The sequence below is a fragment of the Diplotaxodon limnothrissa genome, linkage group LG8, assembly GCF_057381915.1.
Source record: "Diplotaxodon limnothrissa isolate DT_005_m linkage group LG8, D_limnothrissa_male_GT1.1, whole genome shotgun sequence".
Classification (NCBI taxonomy): Eukaryota; Metazoa; Chordata; class Actinopteri; order Cichliformes; family Cichlidae; genus Diplotaxodon; species Diplotaxodon limnothrissa.
The window spans coordinates 32312921-32328412 of record NC_140603.1 but is presented as its reverse complement, the minus strand read 5'-3'; the positions used below and the strand labels follow the sequence as shown (position 1 = coordinate 32328412).

General features: G+C 49.5%; 1 protein-coding gene across 1 annotated transcript; it reads left to right on the top strand.

Moving 5' to 3' along the window:
* The first annotated feature begins 743 nt into the window (after positions 1 to 743).
* Positions 744 to 15394, top strand: LOC146627458 (SUN domain-containing protein 1-like). Its single transcript, XM_085360294.1, has 24 exons — positions 744 to 750; positions 826 to 928; positions 1489 to 1560; positions 2516 to 2686; positions 2761 to 2954; positions 3224 to 3250; positions 3429 to 3713; positions 4844 to 4981; positions 5798 to 5872; positions 6545 to 6670; positions 9609 to 9707; positions 9910 to 9985; positions 10121 to 10167; positions 10381 to 10595; positions 11972 to 12229; positions 12513 to 12605; positions 12686 to 12759; positions 12871 to 13009; positions 13115 to 13399; positions 13533 to 13617; positions 13701 to 13816; positions 13976 to 14143; positions 14216 to 14308; positions 14753 to 15394. The coding sequence occupies exons 1-24, from the start codon at positions 744 to 746 to the stop codon at positions 14867 to 14869; spliced, it is 3063 nt and encodes a 1020-aa protein (XP_085216420.1). The 3' UTR covers positions 14870 to 15394.
* The last annotated feature ends 98 nt before the right edge of the window (positions 15395 to 15492 follow it).

Here is a 15492-nt window from a genome sequence, read left to right as displayed (position 1 = left end):
GAAAATTTGTTTTTTCTGTTTTCAAACGTTCACTCACTGCAATAAAACAATATTTTAATGAAAATGTCTCTATACGTTGAACTCGGAGTGAACCATCTCAAATCAATATATAATCTTTTTCATAGAGCGTGTCGCACCTCCGGCCACAGGGGGGCGTAAATCACTGCTGGCGCTATAAAATGCCCCCACTGTAAACGGCTAGTGTTAAGTCTCCTGTCTGTTGTTAGTGTGAATGTGATCCCCTGAGAGGAGCTCACGGAGTCTGCTTTCATCGCTACGCTGCTAACCGGCGGGTTCTTAACGGGAACACCATTTAACTGTCTCCGCCAGCGCTATCTGTCGCTCGCTAGCTGCTAACAGCTAGTGGCAGCTAGTGGCCGACGTCTCTCCCTATCTGCCCCCCGCTGCGGGTGAGCACAGCGTTTTTCCTCTCTGTACCGTCCTGATTAACTTTTCTTTTTCTACTGTTATTTTCTGTGAGCGCTAACGCTGACGTTAGCAGAGCCACGGTTCGTTTTTCGCGGGGGTCCGCCCACTGTGGGATTTTACTGGCTACGCACAACATCATTTACGTGAGCTGACCGCGGATTGGTTGGAAGCTGACAGCTTGCAGTTAAAAGACTGCACACGTGGGCTCAATTGCAAACAAACAGCGGACACGCGCACGCGGGTGTAGAAGGGCGATTATATGTAAGTAGAGTAACGATGGTGATGGAAGGAACAATAAAGACACAAGAATAAAAATGTTGGGTTGTGTGTTTACGTGTTTCACCCCGCTGTGCAGTTGATAATTACCTAAAACACGCGATCTTATTTTCCCATCAGCCTCTCAGGTGAGGGCGCTCTCAGCAGGTGAAGGGGGAGCATTGCAGCGCCACCTGACAGCTCAGCAGGAAGTCGGCGTTTACCTGAAGGTGAGGGCTGCTGGGTAACTGAGTCTGAGGTGGCAGCTGGAGATAATGGATGATCCTCCTTTGTCTCGTCCTCGCTCTCTGTGCAGCTCCTCATTTGTTTTGAGACAGCTTTCTTCTAATTGGCTGCTCCTCTCAAACAGAAGGTTTGAGTGGTAGGTGGGTGGGGCTCTACGGTGAAATGTCCCCCTTTCTAAACCCACTCTCTTCTGATTGGCTGACTTCTGGACTCCAGCACCCAGTTTGACCACATAAAGAATTTCTTTCTTAGTTTTGAAGTAACATCCTGGTTATTTGGGGGGAAGAGGAACAGCAGGCTGAACACCTGTAAACACCCGAGCGTGCGAACATGTGGCGGGAAATATCTGACTTTATTTATTCAATAAAAATATCAGTGTCCTCACAGAGATAGAAGTGTGTGTGAGAGCAGCTGACTGACCCACAGACAGGAAGTGTAAGCAGGTTAAAGGTGAACTTCAGCTGCTGGCTGGATGTGTGTGTGTGTGTGTGTGTGTGTGTGTGTGTGTGTGTGTGTGTGTGTGTGTTAGAGTTGGTGTGATTTGTGTGTTTGTGGCAGCGTTGTTGGCGGCTCTGCCGGTCACTCATGGTGGCCGGCAGAGGACCTGCAGAGCTGGGGCTGGACTGACCTGTGTGTATGCTCGGCTTCTTTCTCTGCGCTGTTGTATGTAGGTCAGGTGTCTGATAAGGTTGCAGGGATTTGGTGTGTGTGTGTGTGTGTGTGTGTGTGTGTGTGTGTGTCTTCAGTATTTCAGGAAGAAGCGGTTTCTGTGTTCCTGCTGCGTTGCTGCAGCATGTCTGCAGCTTAAGTGTTTCAGGACACTCGAGTTTAATCATTAAGCTGAAGCTGCTTTTAATCCAGAGTTTAATGAAGGAAACGAGTATCTGCAGCTCGCCGTTCGTCTGGTTAACACGACCCCAGACCTCCATCGATCTGCCTTCATATCACAGGAAATGCGGCTCGGAATACTAATAAGATTCCTCCGTACATGCTGGGAACTTTAACGTTTTTAATTTTATTAATCTGCATTTTATGGCTGACTTAGTGAGACTCTTATTATAAAATTAAAACCTGCTGGAGAAACCTGTTAGAATCATATTTGGGAAGTATTGCACAGTTGTGTGTGTGTGTGTGTGTGTGTGTGTGTGTGTGTGTGGTCGTGTGTGTGTGTGTGTGTGTGGTCGTGTGTGTGTGTGTGTGTGTGTGTGTGTGGTCTATTGATCAGATTCATACATCATCACCGATGTAAACAAACAGTCTGTATAATTTGTTTTTTAATTGTAGACTTTTAATCAGATTCTTTCCTCTTTATGTTTTAACAGTTTTTTCATATTTAAAGGAAAAACGTTCCTCCTGTCAAGTTTCAGTGTTTTCTCATTATGTCCTTGTACATTTTAAAAGCTTACTTTGCATCTAATTCTTTTATCCATGATGTAAATATGTTTCTTACTATATTCTGTTAAAATGGTTTTCAGCTTTATTTGATCAGGTTGCTTAAATTGGCAACATTTTCAGACTTTGTTTCCATGAAGGAACACGCCTCTTCCTGTTCCTGCTCCCTGATCTTCCACGCCTGTCTCCTCAGCTCCACCTACTCGTCGTCGGACTCTGAGAAGGAGCTGCAGGTCACCTCCTTCCTTCGGGCGAGGGTCATGTCGAGACGCAGCCTGCGGCTCGATGAAGGCCTGCTGGACCGCAGTCTTCCTCGTGGCAGCGCTTCCTTTAGTGCGGGAGGAGGCGACTGGAGGAACAGCAGGTCAGTGTGGACGTCTGCTGAAGGTGCGTTCTGTTCAGGTCTGCTCCTCCTTCACCTCCTGCCTCCTTCTGCAGGTCGCTGAGGTCCCGTCGTTCCCAGCAGCACTCGGTCTCCTGCTCCGAGTCGCTCCTCGATGCGCCGCATAAACCTACCGTCATGGCACTCCACAACAGCAGCCTCCACAGCGTGGCGTCCGACGCCTCCCTGCTCTCCTCCCTGCAGAACGAGTCCTCCATCCAGGAGCAAACGCAGGTCGACGCGTTCTGGGGTACGAAGCCTGCTCATAGATTTATAATGATCTCTGTTTACAGAGCGCTTTGTGTAGTGCTTTTCCATGGCAACAGCACAGGTCATCAGATCCACAGATTCAATATTCTTACTTTGATTACTTTGGTCTGATGTTTTCAGTCGAAGGAAATGATCTGGGTTCAGTTCTGGACTCGTTAGCCTGCTATGTTGAGTTTGGAGCATCTGTGAGCACAAGGCTCGCCTTGTTGACCGGACCGACTCTAGTTTAACCTCGATCTTCCTCCTCAGGTTTGGACCACGACTCGGATTCCAAAGGTGAGCCTGCGCCCCCGCCCGCCTGCGCCCCCGCCCGCCTGCGCCCCCGCCCGCCTGCGCCCCCGCCCGCCTGCGCCCCCGCCCGCCTGCGCCCCCGCCCGCCTGCGCCTGACTCGTAAAGGCTTTGATAAGGGGACACGATGAGTCAGTTTCATCATGTCCTTGTGTCTGTCTGCAGAAAGCACCATCATCGCGGAGCAGGGCAGCGTCGCACTGAACAGCACTCTGATTGGTCTAGACACCCCCTGCAGCAAACACCCGGGCCAGGCCAGCAGGGTTTTCTGTAAAGACTGCAGCGCTCTGAAATCTGAGCCGCCGCTGGGCGAGAAGGAGGCCGGCTCCGCTTCCTCCAAATACACCACAGACACCTCCTCAACACTAATGGTGCCGCGAGCCTCAGAGTCCGAGGAACCAGAACCTTCTACCATTTACTACAGAGACAGAAGCCGCAGGAGGAGGACGGGTGAGGCAGACGCACGTGACGGTCTTTACTGTGGAAATGACCACATCAGACTTTTTCCTTTTTTTTGTCTGTAACGAGATTATAATACGACAGCAAAAACATTCTCGTATTCAGAGTAACAAAAACAAATCGATCTGTAGTAAAAATCTTTTCCCGTCATTCCTGAAACATTTCAAATCTCCAGAATTAAGACGAAGCAACACCTGCTGAGTTTCTGTTCCTGTCACACTCTGATCAGTGTTGTTACAGATGAAACCACACAGCCAGCACAGGTTTACCACAGTCACTGCTCTCTGCAGCACATGCTTTATCAGGACAGGGCGCCGTCTGCTGCTACCAGTGTGTCCAGTTTGGTTCTGGTTCTGCACAAACGTAACGCTTTAGAGCCTCCATCAGCTCCATCAGCTCCTCTCTGCTGCTGACGCCTTCCAGGAGGTTGGAGTAGCTGAGGACTTTGATCTGATTAGTGGGTTAGTGATGAACATAAGCGGTGAATGTAAATCAGACTGATGAAGTTGAGGGTTCGTTTATATGCAGACGATTTGCTGCCACCATCAGGTCAGCCTGTGAACTACAACATTACCCACCACCATGTGACCCTGGAGGGGGACGAGAAACGACCACGCACGTGTGTTTCTGCAGTGTGACGTGGTTTCACGTGCAGTGACGGATATTTGAGGCTTAATTCTGATTATGGTGTCACTGAATGATCTGCCATTTAAAGGTTTTGAGCCTCAGTCTTTTCTGTAGACGTCACAGTTCTCACTATAATTACTCATTTAATGACAGTGAAGCTGTGATTGGATGGCTGATGAGCAGTTTCTTTGACCTGCCCCTCGCTCTGCTTCACCTTCAGCAGGTGGAGCAGCTGACGGTCACTTATCAGCTGGGGGGGAAACGAGCCCGAGCAGAGACTGATTGCTCTGAGGCACCTGGGCAAGTGCTGGGGGGCGGGGCTCGTGCAGGCTTCCACTTTCATGAAGCTGTGGTTTGTTTCCTGGATTTAGGAATCAGCTGAGCGTCACTTCCTGTTCTGGGGCTCTGCTGGCGTGTTTGTGTGCGGCGAGCTCGCTCGCAGGTGTCGGGGTGAAGGCGCCGCTCGTTGACTAGTTGTGGTTTGGCTCTTCCAGATGTGCTGCAGCTGTGGCTCGACTCGTGTTGGCTGCGTATCAGGAGAGCCGCCGCCTGCTGCGTGTCTGCGCTGACGCACACCTGGCAGGTGTGTCGGGGGTTAAAGGTCAACATACAGCCCGATAATGGACACAGAGGTACTGACTGTCTGTTTACAGCAGGTGGGGGAATTTACCTGTGCACCTTTCTTCTTCACACACTGGTGTAAAACACATCTGCTTCACCTGAGTGAGGCCGCCGTCCAATGAAAGCACCCAAAATCGCCTCTGTGATCAGAAGAGCCCGTTTGAGTGGTTAGCAGGAACTCCCAGAATCCCTCAGCTCCCTGTGAATGACCCACACCCACCTTTGCCTGCAGAGGCAGCATTGCGTTACCTAAAGTGGTGCTCTTATGAGGAGGTGGTGTGAACTCTGTCCTTCAAGCTTCAGTACCTTTGACCTTTCTCACCCTTCACTTAACTGCGTTAGCTCCGCCTACATGACCCCGAGGGTTGACTAAGATCACCTTTTAGAACTTCTTAAAAGAGAATCTGCCAAAGTAGCCCGAGATCAAAGATGTCTGCCAACGGCCTTATGTTTGGATCTTCAGGAGGAAGAAGCACAGGCGGGCTTCATTAAACGCGGAGGAGGAGCTCCACCCTCACGTGTCTCTTCTGTGGTCATTAGACCTCAAAGGGTTTATTTCCATTTATTTTTAGTCACCTGACGCCTCCTCGCTAAACATCCCTGACTCCTCACGAGACCAGAGCGCGCTCTGGATCTCTGGACCTGCAGTCGCTGTGCTTCTTTCCAAATAAACAAATGGGCTGCACCTCTTCACTTTGGCTGTTTCCCTGGCAAAATGCAAATCTGCCCTCCGGCTGCTTGCAGCGAACATTCAGGCCTCGGCTCGGAGGTGGACGGTGGTGATCTGCCGCTCTCGGTGAGTCCTGACTCTGTTTCCTCTGTTTCAGTTCGACCCGGCCGCGGCGGAGCCATGAGCCTGACGGAGTCCAGCCAGAGGGAGCTACAGCCCAACGGATCTCTGTGTGAGCAGCACACACACCTCAGAGGGTTTAATCAGCCTGCTGTTCACTCGTTCATGATGCTGACACACACACACACACACACACACACACACACACACACACACACACAGTATTTCATGTTGGACTTGTATGTGATGATGTGCATGGCAGGAATCAGAAGCTGAATGGAGGGTGTAGCGTGTGCAGGCAGCAGTCATGGATACAGAAAAGATTGAATTGAACTTTATTTATAAAGCACCGAATCACAGCAGGGTGCAGATTTCCTTTCAAGCCGACTCTGTCTGTAAATGCATCGTCTCCACCTGCTGGTTGCTGTCTCTGTGCAGGCAGCAGGTGGAGTCTCACCAGAAAACTCCGCTGCTGCACCAACGCTGCCTCTGAAGTGGGCGGTGCTTTAACACTAATGTTGAAACTGTGTTCGTGGCGCCGGCTCAGAGCGGCTTTGCTGCAGCAGCGTGTTGTGAACAGTCGGGGCGTGACTGAAGGGTCACAGTGATCACCTGATGCGGAGGTCGCCGTGTGCACGCTCAGGTGTTCTCCGTAAACCTCGAGGCTCCACAGCCAAACTCGGAGCTTCCTGTTTGGAGCAGCGGTCACATGGTTCCTGTGTAGATGTTTCCTGTTGTGACTCCTGTGTTTTCTGTCGGTTAAACGCTCTGCTGACACCTACAGGTAACGACTGTAAGGACAGACGGCCTTCGCCGATGGATGCGGTCACGTCTTCTTCGTCCTCGTCCTCGTGGTCCTCCCTGGTTTCCTGTTTGTTGGGGTTCACGTGGAGCGCTGCTCTTTTCACAGGTTCAATACCCGCTCCGGCAGTCTGCGCTGCAGGCCGTGCAGATCGTTTTTACTCACATCCGCTCTGAGTCGCATGTGTTCAGTCGCAGCGTGAGGCCACAAAGTGTAAAGATGGTGTTGGCCTGTGATACAAACGGCAGCGCTGTCAGTCTCTTCTGTCTTTGAGTGTCTCTGAGCAGCTTGTGTAAGCGCGCAGCGGAAATACGAGTCGTAAAGATGCTTCAAAACAATTTATCTGACCCGTTATACATCCTGTGACTTCAAAGAGACACACACACACACACACACACACACACACACACACACACACACCAGCATGAACAGGAAGCTGTGACGGTTTAAATTTGAATCTTATGTAAACAGAGTAAACGCCCTCCCGAGTAGATTTGACTTTGTGTTGCCGTGACAACCAATCGGACTCAGCAGCAGGGTGATTGGCTCAAAACTTAGTGATGTTAACAGACTGTATATAAAAGATGGGTGTCACTTGATGATTCTTTTAATTATTTGATTTGTTGTTTTCCTCGTCTCTGCCATTTGACTAATTAAATCAAAGTGTTTTATAGGGAAATTGTGAGCATTTGTTTTTGTGATGAACTAAACTTGAATTCTCTGCATTGAAAACGTCATGAATAGGGATGGGTACCGGTGTCCGGTGCCATCAACGGTAGTAACCAGACTGAAAAGCAGCGCAAATTTCGGTGCTTTATTTCGGTGCTTTTTTTTCCTGAGCTGTGATACACTTCTAGCCAATCATTTTACGTTTCCCAGGATAGTAGGCGGGGCCAGGTACGTACGTTCAGTTAGAGCAGAGCTACAGATTAAAAATGTCCAAGGCGAAGCGGTCAAAGTCTGGCTGTACTTCACAGCAAAATATGCAAACTCAGCAGCAACAAGAGCTTTAAGCTGATACTGTGATACTGTCAAAGGAGGTAACACCAAGAATCTGATGAAACACCTGGCGACACATAGCGTTTTTTTTTTTAAAGCCGAGAAATGCGCCGTATTTGATAGCTTGCTGCAAGACCTCACACCGAGCGCATCTACTGCGGGTGGGTTGCCTGTTATGCAACATCCCCAAAAACACGAAGAATAGAGTCCTGGCCCCTAGCCCTGCCAGTGTAGCAGAAATGATGAGGATGATGATGCAGCAGCAGCCGTTCTTCTCTGCGTGAGTAGCTTAATGTTGTTCGTGTGTAATTTACGTTGAGTAGGCTAACCACGTTATTACATTAATGCAGGTAAGGTGAACTAGCAAACATCATCATAGCTACATGCGGCTGTCTTCTTGTTTGATGGCAGATACTCCCTTCACCCTGGCCAAAAAGGCTAAAATGACCAAAGAAAAAGTGGGAAACAGCTGAACATGAGAGGTTTAGGACAAAGTTTGTGTTTTTTCCATTGTTTAAGCACTGCTTCCAGCCAAGAGTGATGCCATATATGCCCCATAGCTGCAGAAAAGGCTAACATTGTTATCTTTTTACAAAAAACAGCTGAACATGAGAGGTTTTTGGACCAATTTTGTGTTCTCCATTCTTTAAGCACCGGCACAGTTTCAAAAGTACCAGTTTGGCACCGGTATCGGATAAAACCTAAACGATACCCATCCCTAATCATGAACTCTAATATCAGATGTTTACGTTTATTAATGACTCGGTCATTTCCGTTGCTGTAAAAGTCGAACTCAACATTTTTCCAGATTTGTTCGTGTTACATAACGTTTGAATCGATCTGCGTTGAAGAAACCATGACGGAAGCAACTGGTAATAACGGCGTGCGAGCGCAGCGCTGTGCGGACGTGCTGCTGAGTCACAGGCAGTGTTGGTCAAGTTACTTGAAAAAAGTAATCAGTAACTAATTACTGATTACTTATTTTCAAAAGTAATTAATTACTTAGTTACTTTTTAAAAACACGATTTACAACCTGAGTAGCTGATAAAGCGATAGATCTTTCAGCCCAATTCTACTTTTTCTGCATAATCCATCATACAAAATGTAATCAAATGGAAAAGTCTCTTTTTAAAACTTGTTTTATTAGTTTTAATCTTTTAACTTTATGCATCAAGCAAAAATTTAATTATCTGCAACGTTCTCTGACTGGAAGAAATCAGTTTAACATTTAAACCTATTTCCTGCACATTCCAGCTCATAAAATATTTTGTGTGTTTACACTCAGTCTTTCAAATAGATGCAAGTAAAACACAGCAGAAAATAAATAAAGTCAAAGACTCAGCGGTCCTGTTGCTCTATTTTCACCTGTAAAGCAGGAGTGGGGTAGGCGGAGGTTTACCCTGGTGCAGGTGTGCCGCGGTCAGTGGAAGAATCCGTGAGTTTCTCTGTGAGTTTCCCATTACGTCGTAGCTACTCGGTGCTTGTTGGAAGTTTAGGGGTTTGTTCGCTGTAAAAAGAAGTTTTCTTCCCACGCACAGCGGACACTAATGTTTTTGTCACTTTTTATGGAATCAAACTCAAAGTAAGGTCAGTACTTCCACGCTTTAAACGCTGCACGCTCATACTCTCTCTGCACTCGATATGTGATCCATTGTTGATCTGCACACAGCTGTTGTCACTAACGTCGCACTCGCTTACGTCACTGTCGTGAGACATTCTTGCAAAAAATCAGTTTTAGTAACGCAGTAACGCAGCGTTCCTACGGGAAAGTAACGGTAATCTAATTACCGTTTGCAATAGTAATCCCTTTACTCGTTACTTGAAAAAGTAATCAGATTAGAGTAATGTGTTACAAGTAACGCGTTACTGCCCATCTCTGGTCACAGGTGCGTCCACACGTTCCGTTTTTAAGGGCTGAGCTCACCGGAGCGTTTGGTTTGGTCAGGCCTTAAAAACCAGAGTGACTTTGGCCAAAATGGGCGTGGCCCGAGAGCGTCTGCAGCCGCTTCCCGCCGTGCTGACTGACCTTCCTCCTCTCCTCCTGCAGCTTCGGTTCTCTTTGACCTCGCTCAGAGAGCGGCTCGGGCCCTCGGGCCTCTGAGCAGGAAAGCTGGTTCTGCTTCGTGGACCGCCGCACGCTCTGCAGGTTAACACCGCCATGTGTGCGTTTGATTTGTAGCGTCTTTGCTCCCTGACCCAACCCCCAGCTGTTTGTTGCTTAGCTGCTCTGTCGTGTGTGTGTGTGTGTGTGTGTGTGTGAGTGATAGTTGGTGAATAAAATCCCTCCCTTGCCCCTCCCATCCATCTGAATCTGTGTTCTGATTGGCTTTATCGTTCTGTGTCTGCAGGTCGGACAGCAGGCGACGCCTTCAGGTGGCTCGACACACGGTGGCGTCACATGACCACAAACACACCGCTGAGCTGGCAAGTTTGAGCTGATTCATTAGGTTTTCTCATTCTGGAGTAAATCTGCTTCATCAGACCTGTTCGACCGCTCAAATACATTTAAGCTTAAATAGTGGAAGGAAGGTGATTAACCCATGGCTGACGTCTCTGCAGGTTTCCTGTCCTCCTGGTGGTTCTTTCTCTCCTGTTTCTCCTGTTCGGTGAGTTCATTGACTTCAATGATCTTAAATCACTGTTTAACAGCAAACGTGGACGATTCTCCTCAGTTTCCTAAAAGCTTCTGTGTGGCTCACAGTTGGATTTAAAACGCAGTCCTGCAGAGTCTGATGCTCGTTCACAGCAGGATTAGACAGGAACACAGCAGTCACAGCTGACTTTCAGGAAGTGATGTAACTGGACTCCTCCCTCCTCAGGTCTGCGCTGGTTTGGTCCAGCTGTTTTACAATTGCTGCTTCCAGCTGTTAACATCACAGAGTGGAGGCCAGCGGTCTCCAACATCCCCGCTCTGTCCTCTAACAGCTTCCTGTCCTCTGAGAGCCAATCAGGAGAGGGCGACGTAGATGAGTCAAAGGAGGCGGGGCTGCTTCACAGCAAACCTCCACCAGCAGAAACGGCAGCAGGAGAGGAGGTATGACCTCGAGGCTTTCAGCCGGCAGCAGATGAGGTTTACGTTTGGTGGTTTGTTTGTGCAGTCGAAGGGGAAAAACCAGCGCTGTGCTTCTGTAGAGCGCCGTCACTCTCTCAACCAACCTTCATCTTCTCAGGCGTTACCATAATGTCACTGAAAAGCACAGTCGCTTTTTGATTTACAGGAGTTACGCAGGGCTGCCGCGATTAGTCGACTATCAAAATCGTCAACGGCTAATTTAATAGTCGACGTTTGAAGCTTTGTAAGATCCCAAAAGACTCATTAATAGGTAGCAGGATTCAAGGGTGTAATAACGGACTGAAACAGGGATGGCAGCTGCCGTTAAACCAAGTAGAAGCAGCTGTGTCCGAATTCAGGAACCGCATCCTCCTGTGGCCGCATGTGTAGGCCGATTACGTTACAGCGGCACGACGAAGACGGTCCAAATTCGAAGACTCCGAAAAATGCGCCCTTCATTTCCCCAGATTTGAAGGATGGGTCGGGTGTATACTTCGTGCCCCAACCTATCCCAGAATTCATAGCGCAGCCCAGCAGTTGTCAACAATGGCGGCAGCTAGTTAGTTTTAATATTACTCTTATTATTCTTTCTGGGTCACAAAATAAACGTTTAACATATTTTCAGGTAAGAATGTAGCTGTGTAAACCTCAAATATCTGCTCAGTTTATCAAGACACCACATATTTTCAAAAGCGCTCCGACGTTTTCGGAGACGTCTGTTACCCACTAGCTCGATAGCTAGCCGGGGGCGAGGCTCACTAGCGCCGTGAGAACACCGGACTCCCCGCAAATTGTTTTCAAACCCACCGCCGTCTTTCGCTGCTCAGGTTAAACATGATATATGAGTCACTTAGAGAACTTAAAAATGTTATTGTTTGGCTTTTTTCAGTGTTTTATTTGTTCCTGAGTAAATCGGTTTGGCTGAGATTAAAGTTATAGTTTTTACACAGCTGAATAAACGTCAAGCAGACAGCTGATCATCAGAAGTGTGAGATGCTCCAGAATTTACTCGGTTAGTTTATTAAACTCCACCGAAACAATCTGCACATTGCATTAAAATGTAATAAACTATCATCTTGTCTTTAAGTTATGTGCTAACTAAAAATAAACACTTACAGCTGTAAGCTAATGATAGTTATATGAGACCAGATGCTGCTGGTGCAATAAGCTGTAGTTGTACGTCCAGTGGATCATGATCTGATTAGTCGACTATCAGAATAATCGTTTGTGGCGGCCCTGGAGTGACGCATGTTTATGGGGGGGGGAAAAAAACTGCAACAAAACACGTGCCTGAGGCCGGCGACAGGTTAGGATAAACTAACATGCATCCTGGAAGTTTACGAATGTGGTTGTTACAGGAAGTGGGGGCGGCGGCAGAAGATGCTGAGCGGCTCATTCGTCTGGAGCAGAGTCTGATGGTGCTGTGGGAGCGCGTGGAGGCCGGAGGACGGCGGGCGGAGCAGAGACACAGAGAGCTGCTCCGGCTCTACACCGGCCTGCAGCAGCTCTCGTCTGCTCAGCGCGACGGCGTGGAGGCGTCGCTGAGCGCTCTGCTGGACCAGCAGCTGTCCGAGCTCAGGAAACAGCTGGACGAGGAGAGGTGGCAGAGGGAGGAGGTGAGGATCTGCAGCACCGTCACTGCAGTTAGCTGAGCTGAAGCTAGCACACAGCAGTAGCACCATCCACCTGTCAGTCAAATAGGCCACGCCCCTAATGATACAAACTATAACCCTTACTACAATTTAAACGGTTATAAAATGCAGATGTGATGGAGGCCATTATCCAGAGACCAGAACAGTTTCTGTATCGTGCTGTGAACGTTTAACACGGACTCACCGGGGCCCCCGCTGGACGCCGGAGGAACTGCACGTTACTGAAACATCTGTCTCGTGTTTGCAGGTTCGCCGGCAGGATTTGTTGCAGCAGCAGACGCAGACGTCTCGTCTGGATCAGCTCGAGCTGCAGCTGCAGAAACTGGTGGCCAAAACGATGGTGAGTCACATGACCTGAGACGAGCTTGGCGTTTCACCTGTAAAAGCTTCAGAAATAAAACTGCTTCACTAAAACTGCAGGAGGTTCAGTGGAGACGTGAAGCTGCTGGATCTCTCCTCTCGCCCTCGCCGACCACACTTCCTGCTGCTGTCAGGTAACCTTCGTCATCATCACCTTCTTCAGTAGGTTTATCTGGACCAAAGAGAAGCAGCTGCTGATGCTGGTGCGACTCCTTCGTGGCTGACGTGTCTTTTTCCTCCTCCAGTGTTGACCGGCAGTCCCATGATGCCTTGCTAGCGGAGGTGGTTCGGTTGGAGGCGGCTCTGGGGGACGTCAGGCGGGACGTCAAGCTTCTGTCCAGATGTCAGGACAGCTGCCAACAGCTCGCCACAATCCAGCAGGCGGTGAGACACTCATTTTAACGGTCTCCTTCACAATAAAAGCCTCACTGAATGGTTGCTTTTAATGTGAAGGACCAGTTTCCTGTTCTGACTGTCCTTTTTCTGTAGATTTTGGGGCAGGTCTCTGCTCAGGTGCGAGAGGAAGTTCGGGCGCTGCTCTTCAGCAACCAGCTAACAGCGGGCGGAGACGCCGCCGCCCTCCCACAGTCGCTCCTCCGGTGGCTCTCTGAGCGCTATGTGAGCGAGGCAGACCTGCAGGCGGCGCTGGCCTCTCTGGAGCTCAGCATCCTACAGAACATCAGCCTGCAGCTGGAGCAGCGGCGCGGCGAGGAGACGGTCAGAGAGCCTGTCCTGCATGCTGCTGAGGGCGTCGGGGCCACAGTCACCCAGGAGGTGAGGAGGCGCGGTCAGAGGCGGGCCTAAATTTACCACCTGAGGATGAGTTTGATAAACCTGTCTAACCTTCTGAGTAATGACCTTATTCACGCTGTAATAATCGCCACTCACGCCTCCCTCGTGTCCTCAGGATGTCCGTGCGGCGGTGAAGGACGCTCTGCGGCTGTTTTCTGAGGATCGAACCGGCCTGGCGGACTACGCTCTGGAGTCTGGAGGTCAGAATCCAACAGCGACGTCTGTGATGTCATGAACCTGCTGTAATGGTTTACACAGTGTGGCTTCTGTGCTCGTCCCGCAGGGGGCAGCATCCTGAGCACTCGCTGCTCGGAGACGTACGAGACGAAGGCGGCGCTGCTCAGCCTGTTTGGAGTCCCGCTCTGTTATTTATCTCAGTCTCCCCGAGCTGTGATCCAGGTAACTCATCCGTACAGTCATGTGGTTACGATATGAAGCCCCTCCTCTTTCTCGTCTTTGACTCTGTGATAGGACTTTGTCCTCCTCTCAGCGCTCCTCCAGATGTTTTTGCTCAGACTGATGAATCAGAAATCACCTGATCTGTGCTCTCTGCTGCAGCCCGACGTCCACCCGGGGAACTGCTGGGCCTTCAGAGGCTCCACGGGCTTCCTGGTGATCCGGCTCTCCATGAGGGTCCTGCCCTCGGCCTTCACCCTCGAGCACATCCCCAAAGCCCTGGCCCCGAGCGGGACGCTGCACAGCGCCCCCCGAGACTTCGCCGTCTACGTAAGAGAGCGATGGCGTGCGTTCATAAACCTGCTGCTCTGTAGTCTCTGTGTAACCTGAACGCTCTTTCAGGGTCTGGCTAACGAGAGCCGGGAGCGAGGCAAGCTGCTCGGCACCTACACCTACGACCAGGATGGAGACGCTCTCCAGACATTTGCTGTTTCAGTGAGTCGTGGGGCGGGGCTTGTGGTTTTAGCCTTCCTTAATGTTGGCGAGCCAGTCTGTCACAGTCGTTAACACTCAGCCTCAGAGGGCGACAGAAGCCTGTCAGATACCAGCTGCTTTACTTTGTCTCTTTAAATTTGTTCTTGTTTTTAAAACCGCACGAACGAGACGGCGAGACTGTCACATGACTCATGCTCACATGACTGCAAAATATGACCTCACAGATCTAAATCTGGACACTCGCCCCATCAATGGGAAAAAAACACAAACAAATGATCACAGGCAGGTTGGGGGTTAGTTTTGCAGAGCGGCTGCTGAGATGAGCAGAGTTATTGATCCAAATTTAAAGTTTTTTCTCCTTCGAGGCAGAAAACGAGTTTGTTGCCTGAAGTTCTCAAACATGCGATGTCGCTGCCTTTTCCTGTCTCTGTTTTGTCCCGTCAGGAGGAGAACGGCGAAGCCTTTCAGATCATCAAGGTCCAGGTTTTATCTAACTGGGGCCACGAGGAGTACACCTGCATGTACCGCTTCAGGGTACACGGGACGCCCGGCGACGTCTGAGCGCGCTCATACAGTCGAACTATTAGAATCGCGAGCGGGGTGGAGGCAGCGCAGAGGACATCGTAGCTCTGGTTCAGACTCGCCTCCTGCCCTCGCCACTCGCCACAGACATTTCCATCTGGAAGTGATCAGTGTTTCCTGTGGAAAAACAACAGTGTGTCATTTCTGTCAATAGTTAATATTTCTGTGTTTTTGTTTGACGTCCTGTTGGCTTTCCTGTTTTGTCTTTTATTGGTCCCTCGAGCGTCTGTACTCTGAGCTCAGGCGTTCTCACAGGGCGACCCGTGGACGAGCTGCCATGTTGATGCAGCACATGAACGGTCCTGGAAACGGCGCCGATCCACAGCGACGCGTTTACTGTCTCCTGGAAAAGCAGGCGACGTTCCCGCTCGAGCAGAATCGTTTAAAAGGGAGTTTGAGCTTTTTTTGCACAGACCGACTGAAACGTTTGAACCTGTGAAATCCAGCTGCTGTAATGTTCTCATTTTGTCTTCAGGTTAATTTGTTTTTAATCTGTGGTTTCATACTGGACGCTTCTAATAAAGATTTTCTTAATATACACTGTTTGTATCAGATGCATTTGTTTGAGAAGAGAAGCTCATCACAGCTGCGTCAGCAGTTCC

Coding starts and splice junctions, on each gene's coding strand:
- LOC146627458 (XM_085360294.1), top strand. Junction 2,955..3,223: donor GCAGGTCGACGCGTTCTGGG/GTACGAAGCCTG, acceptor CTTCCTCCTCAG/GTTTGGACCACGACTCGGAT. Junction 3,251..3,428: donor CCACGACTCGGATTCCAAAG/GTGAGCCTGCGC, acceptor GTCTGTCTGCAG/AAAGCACCATCATCGCGGAG.